Genomic DNA, 18,436 nt, shown 5'->3' on the forward strand with positions numbered 1-18,436 from the left:
GTCGTTTCATTCACAGAGAATGTAAACGGATTTGTAAAGCGCCGACGTCATTTCCTTGGCCCGGTACTTCCGCCAAATTACGGTACTTCCGTTTTTTTGACACTCAACCGGCTAGGGTCTTGCCCAGCGTGCTTCGGAGCGGAGTAGAAAAAAAGAAATGGTACCATATTATGAGCATTAGTGAAGCAGGGCCGGATTTATAGGAGTTGAGGCCCGTGGGCTAGAGTAATTTTCGAGGCCCCCCTGGCGCGCATGCACGCGCGCGCATGCATGCTTGCCCCCTTTGCGCACGCGCGCGAAATGTTTTTGCTCTTCTGGGCGGATTGGGTTCGTTTTTTTTCTTTCAGTTTTTGGTTTTTGGCATAAAAAAAAAAAATAATAATAGTAATTTTTTTTTAACCAAAAAAATCAAAGGCCCCCCCAGTTGGAGGCCCGTGGGCTGCAGCCCACCCTAGCCCAACGGTAAGTCCGCCCCTGAGGACCAATAATATGAAGATGAGGTTGAAAATCGATGAGGTGGTCCTTTAACTGTCGCTGCTGCTGATATACTTTAACATTCCATAGTTTTAACAATCACTGTCCAAGTGTTTCCCAGTTGCTGCGGAAATAAGTCATTTTGACAGTAGCAACTTTTCCCTGGATATTCGCTCCCAATCCAAACCGCCGTTTTGACCGAACTCCATTTGACCGGCTCTCCGGTTGTCTCTGTAGCCGGTCTTGTACTTATACCTCCTGGTCACAAAAATAACAATAAAAACATCCAGCCCTCACATTATCGCTCTGTGTCTTCCTTTCTGTCTGAACCACCAGACGTCTTCAACGGGGGGGGTCCGGGACCCCTAGGGGGTCCTCAGAGTTACTACAGGGGTCTTTGTGTGATTGGATTTTTGTTTTGTTTTACATTAACCACTTGAACCCTATTATCCCTATTCTGAAGAGAACTCGAACCAAAAATAGCAGATTTACCAGCTCAGTCCAACATATATTTTGGGGCGTGGGGACAAGCCCAAAGTAACGTATTTTGGTTGTGTGGACCCCCCAAAATAATCCTATTTGAAGTGTCCCCACTTCAAATAGGATTATTTTGGGGGGCTTTTGCCGAAGTAATAGTCTTATTTTATTTTTATTTTTCATTTTAGAGGTATTAAAAAGGTCTTAGAAGTCCTTTTAAATTATTACTTTAGAAATATGCAGATACCCTTTATACACTTATACTGTATGTTGGTGTGTTTACTGTTGAGTGAGAAAACAGTGTCGCACGTTAAGCAAATCGTCCCCCTGGGGGTCCCGACCTATATGTTGAGAACCTGTGTGTGTGTGTGTGTGTGTGTGTGTGTGTGTGTGTGTGTGTGTGTGTGTGTGTGTGTGTGTGTGTGTGTGTGTGTGTGTGTGTGTGTGTGTGTGTGTGTGTGTGTGTGTGTGTGTGTGTGTGTGTGTGTGTGTGTGTGTGTGTGTGTGTGTGTGTGAGCTCAGTAATCAGAGAACTGAACACGGCATAATATCGTGTGTGTGTGTGTGTGTGAGCTCAGTAATCAGAGAACTGAACACGGCATAATACACAGCATGATGAGGGCACTTCACTACAGCTCTTTGAATTCAGATGAGCTTGCTGGTACAAATGCACACACACACTCACACACACGATTTGCAATTAAAAGGATGGTGAGTGGAGTGCCATGTGATCATTCCTTTTATCTGCATGTGTTTGTTCACTGTCGTCCACCCATCCGACTCTCCCTTCATCCATCCATCCATCCATGTCGGTATCAATCTTTTGTGGCTCTATCGACAGCCATGCAGAATATCGACTGACAAAAGGGCAGGGCAGAGACAGATGCATGGATGGATAGATATATTGGATAGATAGGTAGGTAGAGAGGCAGGTAGGTAGAAATATAGACTGACAAAGGGGCACTGGGCAGAGAGACAGAGAGAGAGAGAGCGTGATTGATTGATTGATTGATTGATTGATTGATTGATTGATTTATAGATAGACAGGCAGGTAGGCAGAAATATAGGCCGACCCTCTGCACAGGGCAGAGAGACAGAGAGAGCTAGATAGATAGATAGATGGAAAAATAGATAGATAGATGGAAAAATAGATAGATAGATAGATAGATGGAAAAATAGATAGATAGATAGATGGAAAATAGATAGATGGATGGATAAATAGATACAAAGAAAAAAAGAGAAAGAAAAAAAACCAAGTTGACAGATGAATTATTTAATGGTTAAAGCTGAATGAGATTAACTTGACAACATCAGAATTCTCAGGTTTGTTGCTTTTCTTTACTTTTTCTTTGCCACATGTACATTTACTCAAGTACTGTACTTAAGTACAATTTTGAGGTACTTTTACTAATACCAATTGTCTACATTTGTATTTCTACTGCACTACATCTCAGAGGCAAATAGTGTACTTTTACTCCACTACAATTATTTGAAAACTTTAGTTACTTCTTACTTTGCAGATATAAATTATTACATTATAAAACTAACTAATAAAACACTAACTAGTGGTTACATTAACCACTTTAGCCCTATTTTATACCCAGGCTATTTGAACATTTCAAACATTTTAGTACTTTTACCTTTGGTACTTTAAGTTCATTTTGCTGCCAACACTTTTCTACTTTTACTCGAGTCAATTTTGAATTCCGGACTTCTACTTGTAACGGAGTACTTCTAAATTGCAGTATTGATACTTTTACTTAAGTAAAACATTTGAGTACTGGTCGTTGCTTTCTGTAAAAGCCACATGTATGCTCTCCGTCGCACCGCGGTGTCACTCGCTCGCCTAACATGGTAGATCTGCAGTAGCCTACCTACAAGCTCCCGTCGTGTCCGCGGCGCGCTGTGAGCTTGCAGATCTGCTTTTTTTTTTAGACGGAGGGTGAATCGGGCTCTAATTCACTGCTTCTAACCCATCATCATCCTCTGTCGTCATGACAACCATGCCACTTGTTGTTGCTATGCTGTCAGGCTTCCACTGAGGGGGGGGGGGGGTGTGTGTGTGTGTGTGTGTGTGTGTGTGTGTGTGTGTGTGTGTGTGTGTGTGTGTGTGTGTGTGTGTGTGTGTGAGTGTGTGAGAGAGTGCTATTTCATTGTGTCTTTTGAGCCTGCGTGTGTGTGTCTCGGTGTGCAACACATACATTTATTTCACCGGTCATTCATCACCATCTCCCTCTCGTTGTATTGATTTAATCCAACATGGATTGAAGTTTTTCTTGTGTGTGCGCGTACGTGTGTGTGTGTGTGTGTGTGTGTGTGTGTGTGTGTGTGCGTGGCGGTGTGGTGTGTGAGTGTGTGTGTAGTATGAGTATGAGTGCCGAGGTAGTGGCTTCACAGAGGCTGTCTGTTAGAACATGGACAGAAGAGGAGAGTGACAGAGCTGACAGCATCGTTCTCAGCAGGTAACACTTCTTCTCTCAAGGCAGTGGTGGAAAGTAACTAAGTACATTTACTCAAGTACCGTACTTATAAGTACAATTTTGAGGTATTTATTTTACTTTACCTGAGTACTTTCAGTGTTCAGTACTTTTATTTCTACTCCACTACATCTTGTACTTTTACTCCACTACAATTATTTGAAAACTTTAGTTACTAGTTACTTTGTAGATTTGGATTATTATTACAAAACATACATTAACCACTTCAGCCCTATATACATTTCGGCCATTTGAAAATAGCAGATCTACAAGCTCACAATGCTACGCATTGAGAGCTTGTAGATCTGCTATTTTCAAACGATTTTTTTTACACATGTAATACATTTGAAAACTTGTGAAATGGGACATTCTGCATAATGAGTAGGCCTACTTTCTGCTTTTATACTTTTTAGTACATTTTGATGCCAATACTTTTGTACTTGTACTTAAGTAAGTTCTGAATACCAGACTTTTACTTGTAACAGAGTATTTCTACATTGCAGTATTGATACTTTTACTACTTTATCCACCACTGGTTTCTCTGTGGGTGGAGTTTAGCCTCTGAATGTAGCTGTGTGTATAAATGCTTCTAAGTGTTAGTTACACAGCGCCATGGTCGGGTATAAAACCTCCGTCGCAACACTAAATATGGATGCTGGGGTTCAACTGGTTAATGCCAAAAGTATTTAGTACTTGTAAACAATGACACATGGCCTGTTTTCACTTTTTAAGTTGAACCTTTAAACATCATGTTTTAATTGTGGAAATAGACTTTCTATTCACACGTTGTGAACACAAAAAAGTACCACTGTGAAACAACACACACACACACACAAGCACGCACACGCACACACTGTTTGCATGCATTTTGTAATCCCAGGCAGAGAGCCAATCGGATAGCAGTGGAGCAAGTGCTGTTGCTCTATTAATAAGGCGTCAGTGTGTCCTTGTCTGAAGTCTGATAGTGTCTTTTCAAAATGGTCTTACACACAATCTTATCTTTATCTTATATTTTTTTACCTAATATCGCATCTCATCTTATGGGGGGTGGGGGGGGGCTTTCAGGTAGAACGGACGGGGCCAATATTGCTAAAGGTCACCTTTCTCTAGTTTATGCGTTTATTGTGTGTATTGTAATAAAATTGATTATCGTATTAACATCGCTTATACTTTTTGTAATTCATTGATTTGATTTGATTGAATTAACTGTTGCCCCCCCACAATTCCATTTTGATTCGAGTTTGATTGATTGAATACTTTATTAGTCAGAAATGTAAACAGCACAGTCAGACAGACGTTAAGGCCAAAAGGATAACACAAAAAAGTCCTGGGGACTGTGTGTGTGTGTGTGTGTGTGTGTGTGTGCGTGCGTGCGTGCGTGCGTGCGTGCAGGGGCCAGTCAGTGTGTGATGACACCTGCTCGGAGCTGCAGAGGATGGCCGTCATGGACAGGAGAGACACTAACTCCCAGAACTCTTTTCGTGGACGAGGCGCACTGTCCAGGTGATTGTATTCCACTGTTTCTCAACGTCCCCCTGGGAGGGGGACCCCCTGGGAGGGGGACCCCCTGGGAGGGGGACCCCCTGGTAGACCCCCAGATGGGGGGGGATTACATCTCCACACTGGCCTGGGAACGCTTCTGGATTCCCCTGGAGTGAATCCTGGCCAGTGGTGGAAAAAGTACTCAAATTCTTTACTTAAAGACGGGGTGCCGTGATTTTCAGTGATCCCCCCCCCCCCCCCCCCCTAAAACATAATCATCAGGTATTATGGTTATACTAGGAGGAAGATTTTTTTTCAAAAAAGTGTACAGAAAGTGTTAAAATTATGTTTTTATGTGGACACGCCTCCAGTTCATTAAGTATAGAGCGTCGCAGTTCCCGCCCACTTCCTGTTTTTTTTGGTGCCGGAAGAAAAAACTCAATGCATTTTTCCATTGACATTTCCAAAAATATTTATATCTATTAATTTAAGCCTCGAATCAAGCCATCACGAGATGACATGAATCATGACCATAAACGTTTGATTCTGTGATTTTTTTTTTTGTTGAAAACGGCAAAACAAAGGGTATTTATTAAATATAGTATATGATATAATTAAATATAAAATAAAAAAAAATCACAGAAAAAAACGTTTTATGGTCATGATTCATGTCATCTCGTGATGGCTTGATTCGAGGCTTAAATTAATAGATATAAATATTTTTGGAAATGTCAATGGAAAAATGCATTGAGTTTTTTTTTCCGGCACCAAAAAAAACAGGAAGTGGGCGGGAACTGCGACGCTCTATACCTGGTTCTCACCTTAGCACCTCCTCCACCACCTTAGCACCACCCACCTGTCCTAGTCCCTCGTCCTCCTCCTCATGCCCACACCTGTTGTGTTATGATAATGAGGGGGAGGGTATGTTTTTACTATGTCACTAAAGGACTGTTTCTCTATTGGCACGTTTGACCCTCAAGGTTTCAGCCTCCAGGTAGAAACTCAAAATAGTCAGAGAAGACATAAAACACCATAAAAACACCACCGGGGGGCTTAATGAAGTTCTATCAACCTCATAGACACATGAAAAACAGAAAAAGTGCAAAACCATGGCACCACCTCTTTAAGTAAAAGTACCAATATAATATAGCAATATAGAAATACTCCGTTACAAGTAAAACGTTTTGGCATCAAACTTTTTTAACATTCTAACAACACAAATCTGGTACGGGGCTCCAGCTGGCACAAAAACAAATTCAGATGGGGGTTATAGGGACAAATTAGCTTACATATTAATTCGGGGGTCCATGACCATGACATGAAAATATTTGAGAACCACCGGTTAAAATAATAAAGAAATTGTGAAGCAAGCCCAAATAAGCAACTACACTTTAGAAACAAGCCCAAAAAAATGCAACCCGCAACTACCAATATTTACAAGCTACTTCACAGAGAAATAAACCCAAAGTCGCTTATAATAAGCGGATATGGCAACACTGTTCAGCACCGTGAAGTTGAAGTTGGATATTTCATTTCCTGTTGCCTTTTATGGTGCGAGAAGGGGAGTGGCACAATGCAAATGAACTTCTCGGGAACGCGCTTGAGATTCTACGACCAGCTGGCAGCCATCCAGATGAATCATGGCCTACACCTGTGATCCGCACATTTGAGGGATTTACAAACCCCTTTGTGAATTCATTTTAGCTTAGAGAAAATACACCCTCCTTTAGTAACTTTATTTACACCTTATTTACGACCAGCTTAGTGAATCGGGGCCATTGATCAGAATATAGAGTTTTAACTCTAACACAAAACATTGTTTTGACCGAACATTATAACTTGCCCTACCTTTAATATAAGGATACCTTTTGTTTAATTGAAAAGGTTACACGGTATGACTTGAGACAAGTGTCATTCTTTGTTTCTTCAGGTCATTTAGCATGGTGATGACATTGATCAGAATGTCTTTGTTTCTTCAGGTCATTTAGCATGGTGATGACATTGATCAGAATGTCTTTGTTTCTTCAGGTCATTTAGCATGGTGATGACATTGATCAGAATGTCTTTGTTTCTTCAGGTCATTTAGCATGGTGATGACATTGATCAGAATATCTTTGTTTCTTCAGGTCATTTAGCATGGTAATGACATTGATCAGAATATCTTTGTTTCTTCAGGTCATTTAGCATGGTGATGACATTGATCAGAATGTCTTTGTTTCTTCAGGTCATTTAGCATGGTGATGACATTGATCAGAATATCTTTGTTTCTTCAGGTCATTTAGCATGGTGATGACATTGATCAGAATGTCGTTGTTTCTTCAGGTCATTTAGCATGGTGATGACATTGATCAGAATATCTATGTTTCTTCAGGTTAGTTAGCATGGTGATGACATTGATCAGAATATCTTTGTTTCTTCAGGTCATTTAGCATGGTAATGACATTGATCAGAATATCTTTGTTTCTTCAGGTCATTTAGCATGGTGATGACATTGATCAGAATATCTTTGTTTCTTCAGGTCATTTAGCATGGTGATGACATTGATCAGAATGTCTTTGTTTCTTCAGGTCATTTAGCATGGTGATGACATTGATCAGAATGTCTTTGTTTCTTAGGTCATTTAGCATGGTGATGACATTGATCAGAATGTCTTTGTTTCTTCAGGTCATTTAGCATGGTGATGACATTGATCAGAATATCTATGTTTCTTCAGGTTAGTTAGCATGGTGATGACATTGATCAGAATGTCTTTGTTTCTTCAGGTCATTTAGCATGGTGATGACATTGATCAGAATATCTATGTTTCTTCAGGTTAGTTAGCATGGTGATGACATTGATCAGAATGTCTTTGTTTCTTCAGGTCATTTAGCACGGTGATGACATTGATCAGAATGTCTTTGTTTCTTCAGGTCATTTAGCATGGTGATGACATTGATCAGAATGTCTTTGTTTCTTCAGGTCATTTAGCATGGTGATGACATTGATCAGAATATCTTTGTTTCTTCAGGTCATTTAGCATGGTAATGACATTGATCAGAATATCTTTGTTTCTTCAGGTCATTTAGCATGGTGATGACATTGATCAGAATGTCTTTGTTTCTTCAGGTCATTTAGCATGGTGATGACATTGATCAGAATATCTTTGTTTCTTCAGGTCATTTAGCATGGTGATGACATTGATCAGAATGTCGTTGTTTCTTCAGGTCATTTAGCATGGTGATGACATTGATCAGAATATCTATGTTTCTTCAGGTTAGTTAGCATGGTGATGACATTGATCAGAATATCTTTGTTTCTTCAGGTCATTTAGCATGGTAATGACATTGATCAGAATATCTTTGTTTCTTCAGGTCATTTAGCATGGTGATGACATTGATCAGAATATCTTTGTTTCTTCAGGTCATTTAGCATGGTGATGACATTGATCAGAATGTCTTTGTTTCTTCAGGTCATTTAGCATGGTGATGACATTGATCAGAATGTCTTTGTTTCTTAGGTCATTTAGCATGGTGATGACATTGATCAGAATGTCTTTGTTTCTTCAGGTCATTTAGCATGGTGATGACATTGATCAGAATATCTATGTTTCTTCAGGTTAGTTAGCATGGTGATGACATTGATCAGAATGTCTTTGTTTCTTCAGGTCATTTAGCATGGTGATGACATTGATCAGAATGTCTTTGTTTCTTCAGGTCATTTAGCATGGTGATGACATTGATCAGAATATCTATGTTTCTTCAGGTCATTTAGCATGGTGATGACATTGATCAGAATGTCTTTGTTTCTTCAGGTTAGTTAGCATGGTGATGACATTGATCAGAATGTCTTTGTTTCTTCAGGTCATTTAGCATGGTGATGACATTGATCAGAATATCTTTGTTTCTTCAGGTTAGTTAGCATGGTGATGACATTGAGAGAATGGGCCCATAAGGGTTTGGTTGAAGAGGCCGAGCGACCGGATTCCTTCCTGGAGCGCTTCAGGGGACCCGCCCCCTTGGATCTGCAAGCCCCTCCCAGTAGATTCAGCCACGCCCACACAGACTCTGACGCGGACATTGACAGCAGACCCGCCAGACACACGTGAGAATGCGCACGCACACATGCATGCACGCACACATGCACGCACACATGCACCCACACATGCACCCACACACACACACACACACACACACACACACACGCACATACCGTCCTTCCGTATCTCAATTCCCCCTTCTGCTCTTGTCTCAGGAAGCGCAGCAGGTGTAACGTGCTCGTTTTGTCCCCTTCTGATGATGCGTACTACTACTGGCTGATGGTGATTGGTGCTGCTGTTCTGTATAACTGGAGCCTCCTGGTGGTCAGGTCAGTAACTACATGCCACGAATAGTAATTATGATAGTAATGTGACTACTGCTACATAGTCTCGCGTAGCCACGCAGCTATTCCACAATTAATGTTATATAGAGTCTGGAACTACACCCCCTGAATGCTATATAGAGTCTGGAACTACACCCCTGAATGCTATATAGAGTCTGGAACTACACCCCCTGAATGCTATATAGAGTCTGGAACTACACCCCCTGAATGCTATATAGAGTCTGGAACTACACCCCCTGAATGCTATATAGAGTCTGGAACTACACCCCCTGAATGCTATATAGAGTCTGGAACTACACCCCCTGAATGCTATATAGAGTCTGGAACTACACCTCCTGAATGATATACAGGCCCCTATTACGTGTGACTTAGATCCACGTCTTAGGCGGTAATTAAGTGATAACGAATAAGACTCACCAGCATATTTTATCCATGGGGGAAGTGTTCATATGTTAATTAAGGGTGCAATGCGGTATATGCCATTTTGCACCTTGACTTAAAAAGACGTGGTCAGACCATGTCTTAAGTGCAAAAATACATCTTAGGTTGTAAGGACACCGGCAGTTTAACTAAGCAGTACTCAGTCAATTCTAAATCAAGCGAAAAGCAAATGTCGGCCCGGGACGGGCGCAGAGCGCATGGATGTATATACAATAGGCAGCCAAAGAGCACTCGCATTTAAATAAGCCACAACTCGGTCAATTCTAAACCGATTGTTATCATTTAAAGTTCTCTATAATCTGTGAAGTGTCTATTTTCATTGTCTCTCCATCAAACGATATCAAGTGATATCCGGACTTGGATCAATGGAACTATGGAACTTTAGGATGCGGAGCCCTTTGCTCAAATTAATGAATAGCCTACGTTATAATCAATATTGAGTGAAGCAACTTGTGAAGCACAAAAGCCAGATTAGGTGTGAAAATGACCCCTTTAATACAGTTGGTCAGTATATTTATAAAAATACTAAAAAGCCCCGGGTTAAGAGTGCTCTACAGACACTATTGTTTAAGGAAAGGAAGGACGGGTGCAGACTCACAGCAAACGGTCTTTAAGAAACAGTCTGCACTCACAGAATACATTTCTCTTTACGTTTTTATAAAATTATTATCGCATATCTATAGCTCACATCGTGGCAGAAACCTCTTATCTCCATATTGTAACTTTTTGTGTTTCTCCGTAAATTAATGCCCTAAATAATGCCCTACTTGATCATACTGTGTCACACAAAAGCATTAAAAGTAGCAGATATACAACCTCTAAACGCGCATTTTGAGCTTGTAGATCTTCTACTTTTGATACGTTTGAATTTGAATCCTTAAAAGTAACAATTTTGCAATTTTTTTTGTACTTTTACTCCACTACAATGATTTGAAAACTTTAGTTACTATTTACTTTGTAGATTTTGATTATTATTACAAAACATACATGAACCACTTCAGTCAGCCCTGTATACATTTCGGCCATTTGAAAATAGCAAATCTACAAGCTCACAATGCGTTGCAATGCGACACATTGTAACAAGATCTTGTAGATCTGCTATTTTCAAAAGATTTGTATACCTCATGAACTTGTGAAATGGGACATTCTGCACAATGGGTACTTTTACTTTTGGTACTTTAAGTATATTTTGATGCCAGTACTTTTGTACTATTACTAAAGTAACATTTTGATTTGCGGACTTTTACTTAACAGAATATTTCTACACTGCAGTATTGATACTATTACTTGAGTAAAAGATGCAAGTACTTTTTCCACCACTGCCCCTTTTGAGGAAACAGCAGTGGGGGGAGTCATAGTGAGGGGGGCGTGGCGACAGACATGGTGCAGGGCAGATCATCCGTGACAACCTGACACGGTGGGTCAGAGTAGCTAGGCTGAATGTCGTTGCTATCGTTGCCATCGGGGGGAAACCTTGTATATCCAAAATCATTCCTTTTTAATTGTTTTAAAAACATTAGAAAATGGTGGAAATAGCATCGGCTATTTTCACTACTTTTGTGCGACACTCTTGTGTAATGAAGTTAGGGCGTTAATTTACAAAAACACATCAAAGGTTTAAATATGGAGATAGAAGGTTTCTGCCGGACGGCGACGATATATATTAGTGGGTGTGTTACAAGTGGATTCAATCATGACCAATCAAAAGATCGCTCAACTGTGCAACATCGTCAATACAACACAAACACGACAATAATAAGGATAATACGACAATTACAGTAGCTGTATGAAATAAAATTAGACGTAAGAAACTTTTAAACAATATGGCACCATTGTATCTATGTTGAGCTATTAACATATTCTGCATGAAAACAAACTCTGGCATTGTAAAATGTAAACACTGGTCCTTATTTGTTCTTTGTTTTGAGTCTGACTGACTCCGGTGATCGCACTTCCACCAAGCCAGCGCCGAAAGGCTCTGGTCTGATGGAACAATGTGAAGGGGGAAAAAAAAGAGTGGTTGATGTGATGAAATATAGCAAAGCATGTATGAAAAACAAACCCAGAACTCATAAAATACATTACACGGTACGGTACATGTCGCTAAGTTATAGTGGAAAAGGGTCTTGAAATTCGAATGATTGAGAATCACAAATGTCTGTATGATGTATTACTCAATGCAACCGGATTTAACGATAGGCAGGCACTGGAGTAAAAAATAGACGTAAATGTTTTTTCCCCATATAATATATGTGACAAAACGATGCTCAGTTCAGTGGTTTGCGAAATTAGCCCCGCAACAAACAAACACACTTACAGACCCACTTGTATGTAGGTGGCTTGCCTCACACTAGCTGAGAATGTGTGGGGGGAGATCTAATCTGAGTTCCCAGAAGTTTTCGCCCGCTCTCATACAAACGGGAGGGGCGAAGGAACTTCTGGGCCAAAGCCCTGCTATCTGTGGGCCGGATGTGCGTTGCGCTCAGAATCTGAGCGGACACGCCTCTTACCGGTCTACTCGTCTAAAAAGTCAGACGAGAGGCAAACAGCAGTACACAACAATGGCGGCCGCAATTTCTCAAGGGGAAATTGCTTCCCGTCGCTCCTATTTACATGTAAGACCCACTGCATGTGGATCCCGCCCCCTTTTCTTTATTGGCTGTTGATTTGAATCAGAAATCAGTGGCCGCGCCCCTGCTGTCCAGGCTTTGAGCCGAAGCCTCCCAGACTAGGGGAGATCTGACCCAGGACCAGTGCCTTTCAGCGCTGGCTTGACGGAAGACAAAGTGCGATCACTGGAGAACGCAGGTTTTCTTGTAGTCGGACTCAAAGTCTTCGTCCATGCTGCCGGTGTCGGCTATCTGCTTGCCGTCCGTCGTCGGCAGGAAGTGGGTGTAGTCGACCCCCTGCCGCTCGTAGAAGAGGATGTAGGCGGAGTCGGTGTCGATGGCCTCGGAGCGCACCTCCCTACAGCTGCTGTCGTTGTAGCAGTACCACCTCCCGTTGGGGTTCTTGGCGTAGGTCACATAGTGGCCTCGTCCCATGATTCCCGAATGACACGAGATTGCGTACAGGTTGTACGTAGCCTCCTCGTCCGGACATCCGTTGTCCTTGTGCTGTGGTGGCGAGTTGTCTGGGTCGGCAGCAGCGGCGGCGGCGGCGGCGGCCGGGGCCGCTGACCCAGACAGCCCGTCACCAGAGCACGGACTAAATTCCATTTGTACGTTCTCAGAGTTACAGACGGGTCCATTTGGACCCCTGGTGGCCCCCGTAGCTGATGCTGACACCTGGCAACTGCCGTCCAGGTTCTCCTTGCTGTTGGACCTGGAGAGGCGGTGTCTGCTGCTCGGCTGGGGCAGGTGGAGCCAGGCCTGTTTGGGGCCTCTTCCTCCCCCTCCTCCTCCTCCCCCTCTTCCTTTGCCGCTCTTGGAAGGGCTTCTCGGAGGGCTCCGACTGAGTGAACGTTCCAAACGCGCCGACTTCGTGCTCAAGGCCGGTAAGGCTTTCGGCAGGTTGCTGAGGGCAGCCGGGGCGGACACCACGGACGATGGGTCGTCCTTCCCGACCTTCACTAGCTCCTCCAAGTCACCGCGGGAGTGGAGGAGACCGTGTCGTTGCTCCACGTGATCCCTGGGAGCCAGGAAGGCGCTGGGGTTAAAACTGCAATGGGGAAACTTGACAATCTTATTGTATTTGATCCAGCGGCCGTTGACGAACTGGAAGCGCTTCAGGTGAACTATCAGGACGGGAGGGAGCCTCCAGAGCTCCAGCTTCTTGGTGGCCAGTCGACGGGTCTTGCACTTGGAGCAGTGGTAGAGCTCCTCCTCGCCCAGCTCCTCCTCGCTGGTGAAGGCCTTCAGACAGCTGTCCAGAGTGACGGGCTCGGCCTGCGCCTGGCGAGACTGCGGCACGCTGCAGTGTTCCTGCACGATCCTCTCCTGGGAGGGCTGGTAGCGGCGGTGCAGCGCTGCGGGGTCCCAGTCCACGGCGATGTGGTCGTACCCCACAGAGGCCTTGTCCTCCGTGCACTCTATGGCACAGCCTTGACAGTGCCTGTACCAGTTACAGCAGGCACATATGTTGCCGTCCTTGTCCACTGCTCGTAGTGTGAAGGGGTACTGGTGGCCCGTACGGTCGTCGCAGTCCTGGCTGTGGTTACCGGCCTCCTGTGGTGGCAAAGGTCTGACCAGTCTGGACACCTGGATCCATACAGCGTCATAGAGATCCTTCTTACTGGTGTGTGTGGTGTAGGGGATAATCAGTGGCCTTCCAAACAGACTGGGCCGGTTCTTCTGAAACAATATGAAGAGGCTGTTCGCCCGCATTTTCCTGTGCATGGCAATAATGTAACTGACGAAAGGGCTGCAGGGCACCATGGTGCTGCTGGGCGCATCATTGGGGACGAGGACAGGTTGGGCGCCAATGTGGGTGATGTCTGTCGGTGTGGTCACGGTGAGCGAGGCGAGCGAGCCAAGCACAGGGATCTCATATGCATGCAGAAAGCGGTTGTCGGACAGACACACCTTCTGGTTGTCCTGGGGGTTGCTTTTCATGCTGGAGGTGTGGACATCCGCCAGAAGGATCTGATCCGGATTGAGGCCGCAGAGTTCACTCAGCTGCTTCTTCAGACCGGTGTACTTCTCATCCAGGTTCAACCTCAGGCCATATTGTACCGGGATGGAGCCATCCAGTTTAATGACAATGATCTCCAGGTGCATGGAGCTGGTCATGGGCAGGGGCAGGGACAGCAAGTTGAAAGGGTCAAAGCGGGCGCTGATGTGACCGCACGTCTTGCACTCCACCTGGGACTTGAGCTGTCCGTGGAACAGGTCCACCACGATGGAGCGGTTCCTACGCAGGTGGTTCTCCCACGCCTCCGAGGCCACCTCCCGGTCAGGTCTGCCGTCGCTGTCCTTCAGCTCGATGTATGGCTTGTCGTGGACGCGGTTCAGGTCCTCGTGCAGACCGTCCAGGAGGAAGGCTAGCAGCTCCTGGGAATCCTGCTGCTGCAAGTCGTTGAACCGCGGCGCGTACTTCGCTAACGTCCACCTGAGTTTGAGCGGCGCCACGTTTGCCTGCGTCCCGCTCCACAACTCCGCCACTAGGTCACCGTAGCTCTTGGCCATGTGACCTTGCATCCCGATGGGATTGGTTCTGTTGAGCTCGTACAGGTGCCTCCCGGCGATGAAGTAGTCGGTGAGAGGCTTGGTGTTGCTCACACACTGGATGCTGGAGTTCATAAAGCAGCTGTTGCCGAGGTTACTGAGGCCTGTGGCTCCTTTCTCGGTGGGTCGGACGCTGTGCCTTTGCATCTTTTGGCTGTTGGCGATGAAGGACATCTCCTCTGGCCAGCTCATGTCTTTGTTCCTTTCCTCGATGAATACACACTGTTCATCCTGGATCTTCAGACTCTCCAGCGTGTGATCTTCATCATCCAGGAGGGTGAGGTCGTTCTCACTGTTGTACAGCCACAGTCTCATGTCCTCCTCTTTGACGCAGATGCTCTGGGACAGGTGGACGTGGATTTGCTTTACGGTGGCCATGCGGCTGAAACAGCCTGTAGAGTGAAGCACCCGCTTCAGAGGGGCATTGCGGGAGGCCACAGTGCCTGCCAAATTGACATGGACGTGGGTCTGGGGGGGTCGCTGTTCCTGTTGCCGCAGGAACCTCAGGTAGCGTGGGAAGAGCTCCAGCTCCTCTTGGCCTGTCTTACTCTGCTGAATCACCAGCCGTGGCAGGCACAGGTTGGCACCGTACCAGTAATACAGTGCCTTCCAGACTGGTCTTGGGACCGTCTCAAAGTCTTGGCGTGGCACCAGCTGTAAGGAGCACTTCAGCCTCCCACCATGACTGGTCAGATGGGGGGCCTTCACAGGGTCAGTGCTGACCAGGGGCCGGTTGTCGATGGCCCCAGGTTTCTGTTCTACGAGATGACAGGGCAAGTGACCGGTGACTCCAAGGAAACACTGGTTGTTGTCCGACACGTGTTGATGGACAAAGCATCTCCCCACAGCCGAGGGAGCTATCTGGGGGCTGATCAGAGCTTTCACAGAAGCACTGGACACTGCATCCCGGGACCTCTGCTTGGAGGGGCTTCCCAGTCCTCCCAGCCCTGGACGGACATGCTGTTCCATGCTGGCCACGGCCATCGGGTTCCTCTGAGAGCTCAGAATGGACGGCTGCTCCAACATGAAGCCCTCATGCTCATATTTGACGTAGTTCTTCCACTGTTGCCACCAGAGCATGGAGATGAGGAACCATTGCTGACCTGACTGTAGTCCATGTCTGCTCTCCCTCTCCAACCAACCCCTGATTATCTGTCCCTCCTCTTCAGGGGTTGCAGGCCTAAACCACAGGACTATATGGCAAACCTGGAAGAGCAGGTTGAGGAACCCGTTAGCCAGAGCACTCTTCGCGCTCCATACCAGGTAGTCCTCCAGGGTCAGTTGACCCAACTTGGTGGTGTCGTTTATCAGGATACCCTCCGCTATGTCTGACACACTACAGTGCAATTCAAAGAGTGTATCCGTACGATTATCTTTCCACACCTCCAGTAGCGCCACAACCATTCCGTAGAGCTCATCTCGAGACAGAGTCCCGTCTCGGTCCGCATCGAACACCTTGAAACAAAATGTCTGCCTTTCCGCAAGGGTCCCCCTGCAGCACATAGACAGGCCACAAGAGAGCTCTTTAAAGTCAATGTGATTGTCTCGATTCCCATCAAACGCATTAAACAAGCCTTCACTGATTGAGGCGGGGATGGGTGGAGAGATCAGTGGGACGAAGGTTTTCAAGTCCAAGCGTCCGGTCCCAGACTTATTACTTTTCAGCAGTAAGTGGTAGCCCTTCTCCATGTCGAGGATAGCCGACTCTTCAAAGTGCGTGTTGCCTGCGAGAGTCCGGTAGAATGTGGTCACGTAGCTGTCGCTGGTCAGGGCGGCACACATGTCTCCCGACAGCAGCCATCTGGAGAAGGTGAGGGCCTCCTTGTTGTGCATGAGCCATCCCCTGAAACACCCGAAGTTCACCTTCACCTCCTGCGTGAAGAACTTCCTGAGCGAGGGCGGGACTTCCCCGTCCAGCACACGGAGAACTGCCTCCATGTCGTCCCTCGCCGCGTAGCCGCCCGGTTGGCTAGCGAACAGGCTGAAGAGGTACTTGGCCTTCTCGTCGTCTTTCCCTCTGATCAGCAGCACCAAACCGACGATCAGGTCGGGCTGGAGCAGGCCCTTGGGCGAGCCTCCGAACGACGTGTAGATAACTTCGGCGAGTTTGGGAGGAACTCCGTCTCCCAGAACGTCCCTGTAGAAACATTGCTGGGTCATGTAACTGCAATTTCCGCTGGTTCTCTTGAAGGCATCCTTCAGCCTCCTCAGTTCCTCTTGCGTGACTCTCTTGGTGGCCTCTTTGTACGACACGAAACCTATCTGCGACTCCGTGGCGCCCATGCTGTCCCCTCATGTCATTGCAATGTGAGGAGGTGAATGTCGTTGGGCTGAATCGCGGAGGAAAATTATGTGTGGTATCTGTCTATTCTGAAAGCCGTTCCTGTTGATTTGTGTGACAAAACGTGATGCTGGCAAATAATCTCTGTCTGTGCGTGTCCGTCTTGGTTTTATGGTATCATCTATGACATCATAAATGTCATCATGACTCTGGGCAAGATACCAACTACTCCAGGTTTTTTTTAAGTGGGCTCCGAGGACCCGCAGGGGTCCTTTAGTGGCTTGCAGGGTGCCGCCAGCAACATGTGTTAACACATTGTGTGCCAGAGGTTTATTAAAATACTGTACGTTCAGTGCCTGTATTTCTTCCATCCACTTACGTTGATACGTTTCTTGCTGTAGAAGCCCCGACGTGGAAGTGCATGTAAACAAAGCGTGCGTGCGAGACGGCGGAGGGTCCCGACTAACGCCTGGAACAATAATATTTTTAACGCGATCCTCCATTGCAGAGTGATCGCCGATCGAAAACGGCTCACTTCCACCACGTTAAAAAGAAATGGCGATATTAAGCTTTTAGTCAAGGAGTTAACATTGGAAAGGCCGACCGGAAGGATTTTTGACATGGATCCACATCCGGCCTCTCCTTCTCAGAGACTCCTTGGATGATCCCAAAGTTTCGTTAGAGCGCCCCACGTTGGCCCCACGTATAAAAAAAAAATGGGTCAAAAACGGTCCGGACCGTTTTCGGCACTCCCCGCATGGATTCTCAAAAACGGTCTGGACCGTTTTTGGCACACATCAAAATCAGTGTAACGACTTTAACCCTATATATGGTACGATTTGAAAATAGCCAATCTACAAGCTCACAATGTGCCGTGATTTGACACGCTGTGAGCTTATAGATCTGCTATTTGCAAAATATCTTAAATTTCTTTGAATATTCGTATTCTAAATATTCTAAAACAACACAAATCTTGTATGGGGTCCCTGGCACACAATATTTTCAAGATGGGGTCCGAGGCCAAGTATAATGATATGGGGGTCCTTGACATGAAAAGGTTTGTGAACCACTGGACTAGACTGGTGTCCGTTGGGCTCTGGCCTACTCAGGAACGATGCAAATTGCTAGTGCATGCTAGACTAGAGGGTAGCACAGGTCCGCCCGGAACTGAAGACACGAGCACCGATCCGAGAACCGAGCCGGGTCGGGCCAAAATATTGACTTGTCCCTCTGGTTTCCGGTTGGTCCATTTGAAATGTATGGACCCGAATGGACCCGTG

At 45.5% G+C, this 18,436-nt stretch overlaps 2 protein-coding genes across 2 annotated transcripts in view; one reads left to right on the forward strand and one right to left on the reverse strand.

Annotated features, from left to right (window-relative positions):
• Positions 1–3,318: 3,318 nt before the first annotated feature.
• LOC308075430 (cyclic nucleotide-gated cation channel-like) overlaps positions 3,319–18,436 on the forward strand; it is a 46,202-nt gene continuing 31,084 nt past the window's right edge. The window contains exons 1-4 of the mRNA XM_080415309.1: positions 3,319–3,413; positions 4,821–4,931; positions 8,799–8,990; positions 9,141–9,254. Of these exons, the coding sequence (XP_080271435.1) occupies positions 3,322–3,413; positions 4,821–4,931; positions 8,799–8,990; positions 9,141–9,254 (509 nt within the window). The 5' untranslated portion in view covers positions 3,319–3,321. The remainder of the gene's footprint in view (positions 3,414–4,820; positions 4,932–8,798; positions 8,991–9,140; positions 9,255–18,436) is intronic.
• Positions 12,503–17,158, reverse strand: LOC308076373 (ubiquitin carboxyl-terminal hydrolase 32-like; the record flags this gene model as incomplete). Its single annotated transcript, XM_080416606.1, has 1 exon — positions 12,503–17,158. One exon carries the CDS (start codon positions 17,156–17,158, stop codon positions 12,503–12,505), a length of 4,656 nt encoding a protein of 1,551 aa, XP_080272732.1.

The sequence above is a fragment of the Gymnoscopelus braueri genome (assembly GCF_963280865.1).
Source record: "Gymnoscopelus braueri genome assembly, chromosome: 20".
In the NCBI taxonomy this organism is placed as follows: domain Eukaryota; kingdom Metazoa; phylum Chordata; class Actinopteri; order Myctophiformes; family Myctophidae; genus Gymnoscopelus; species Gymnoscopelus braueri.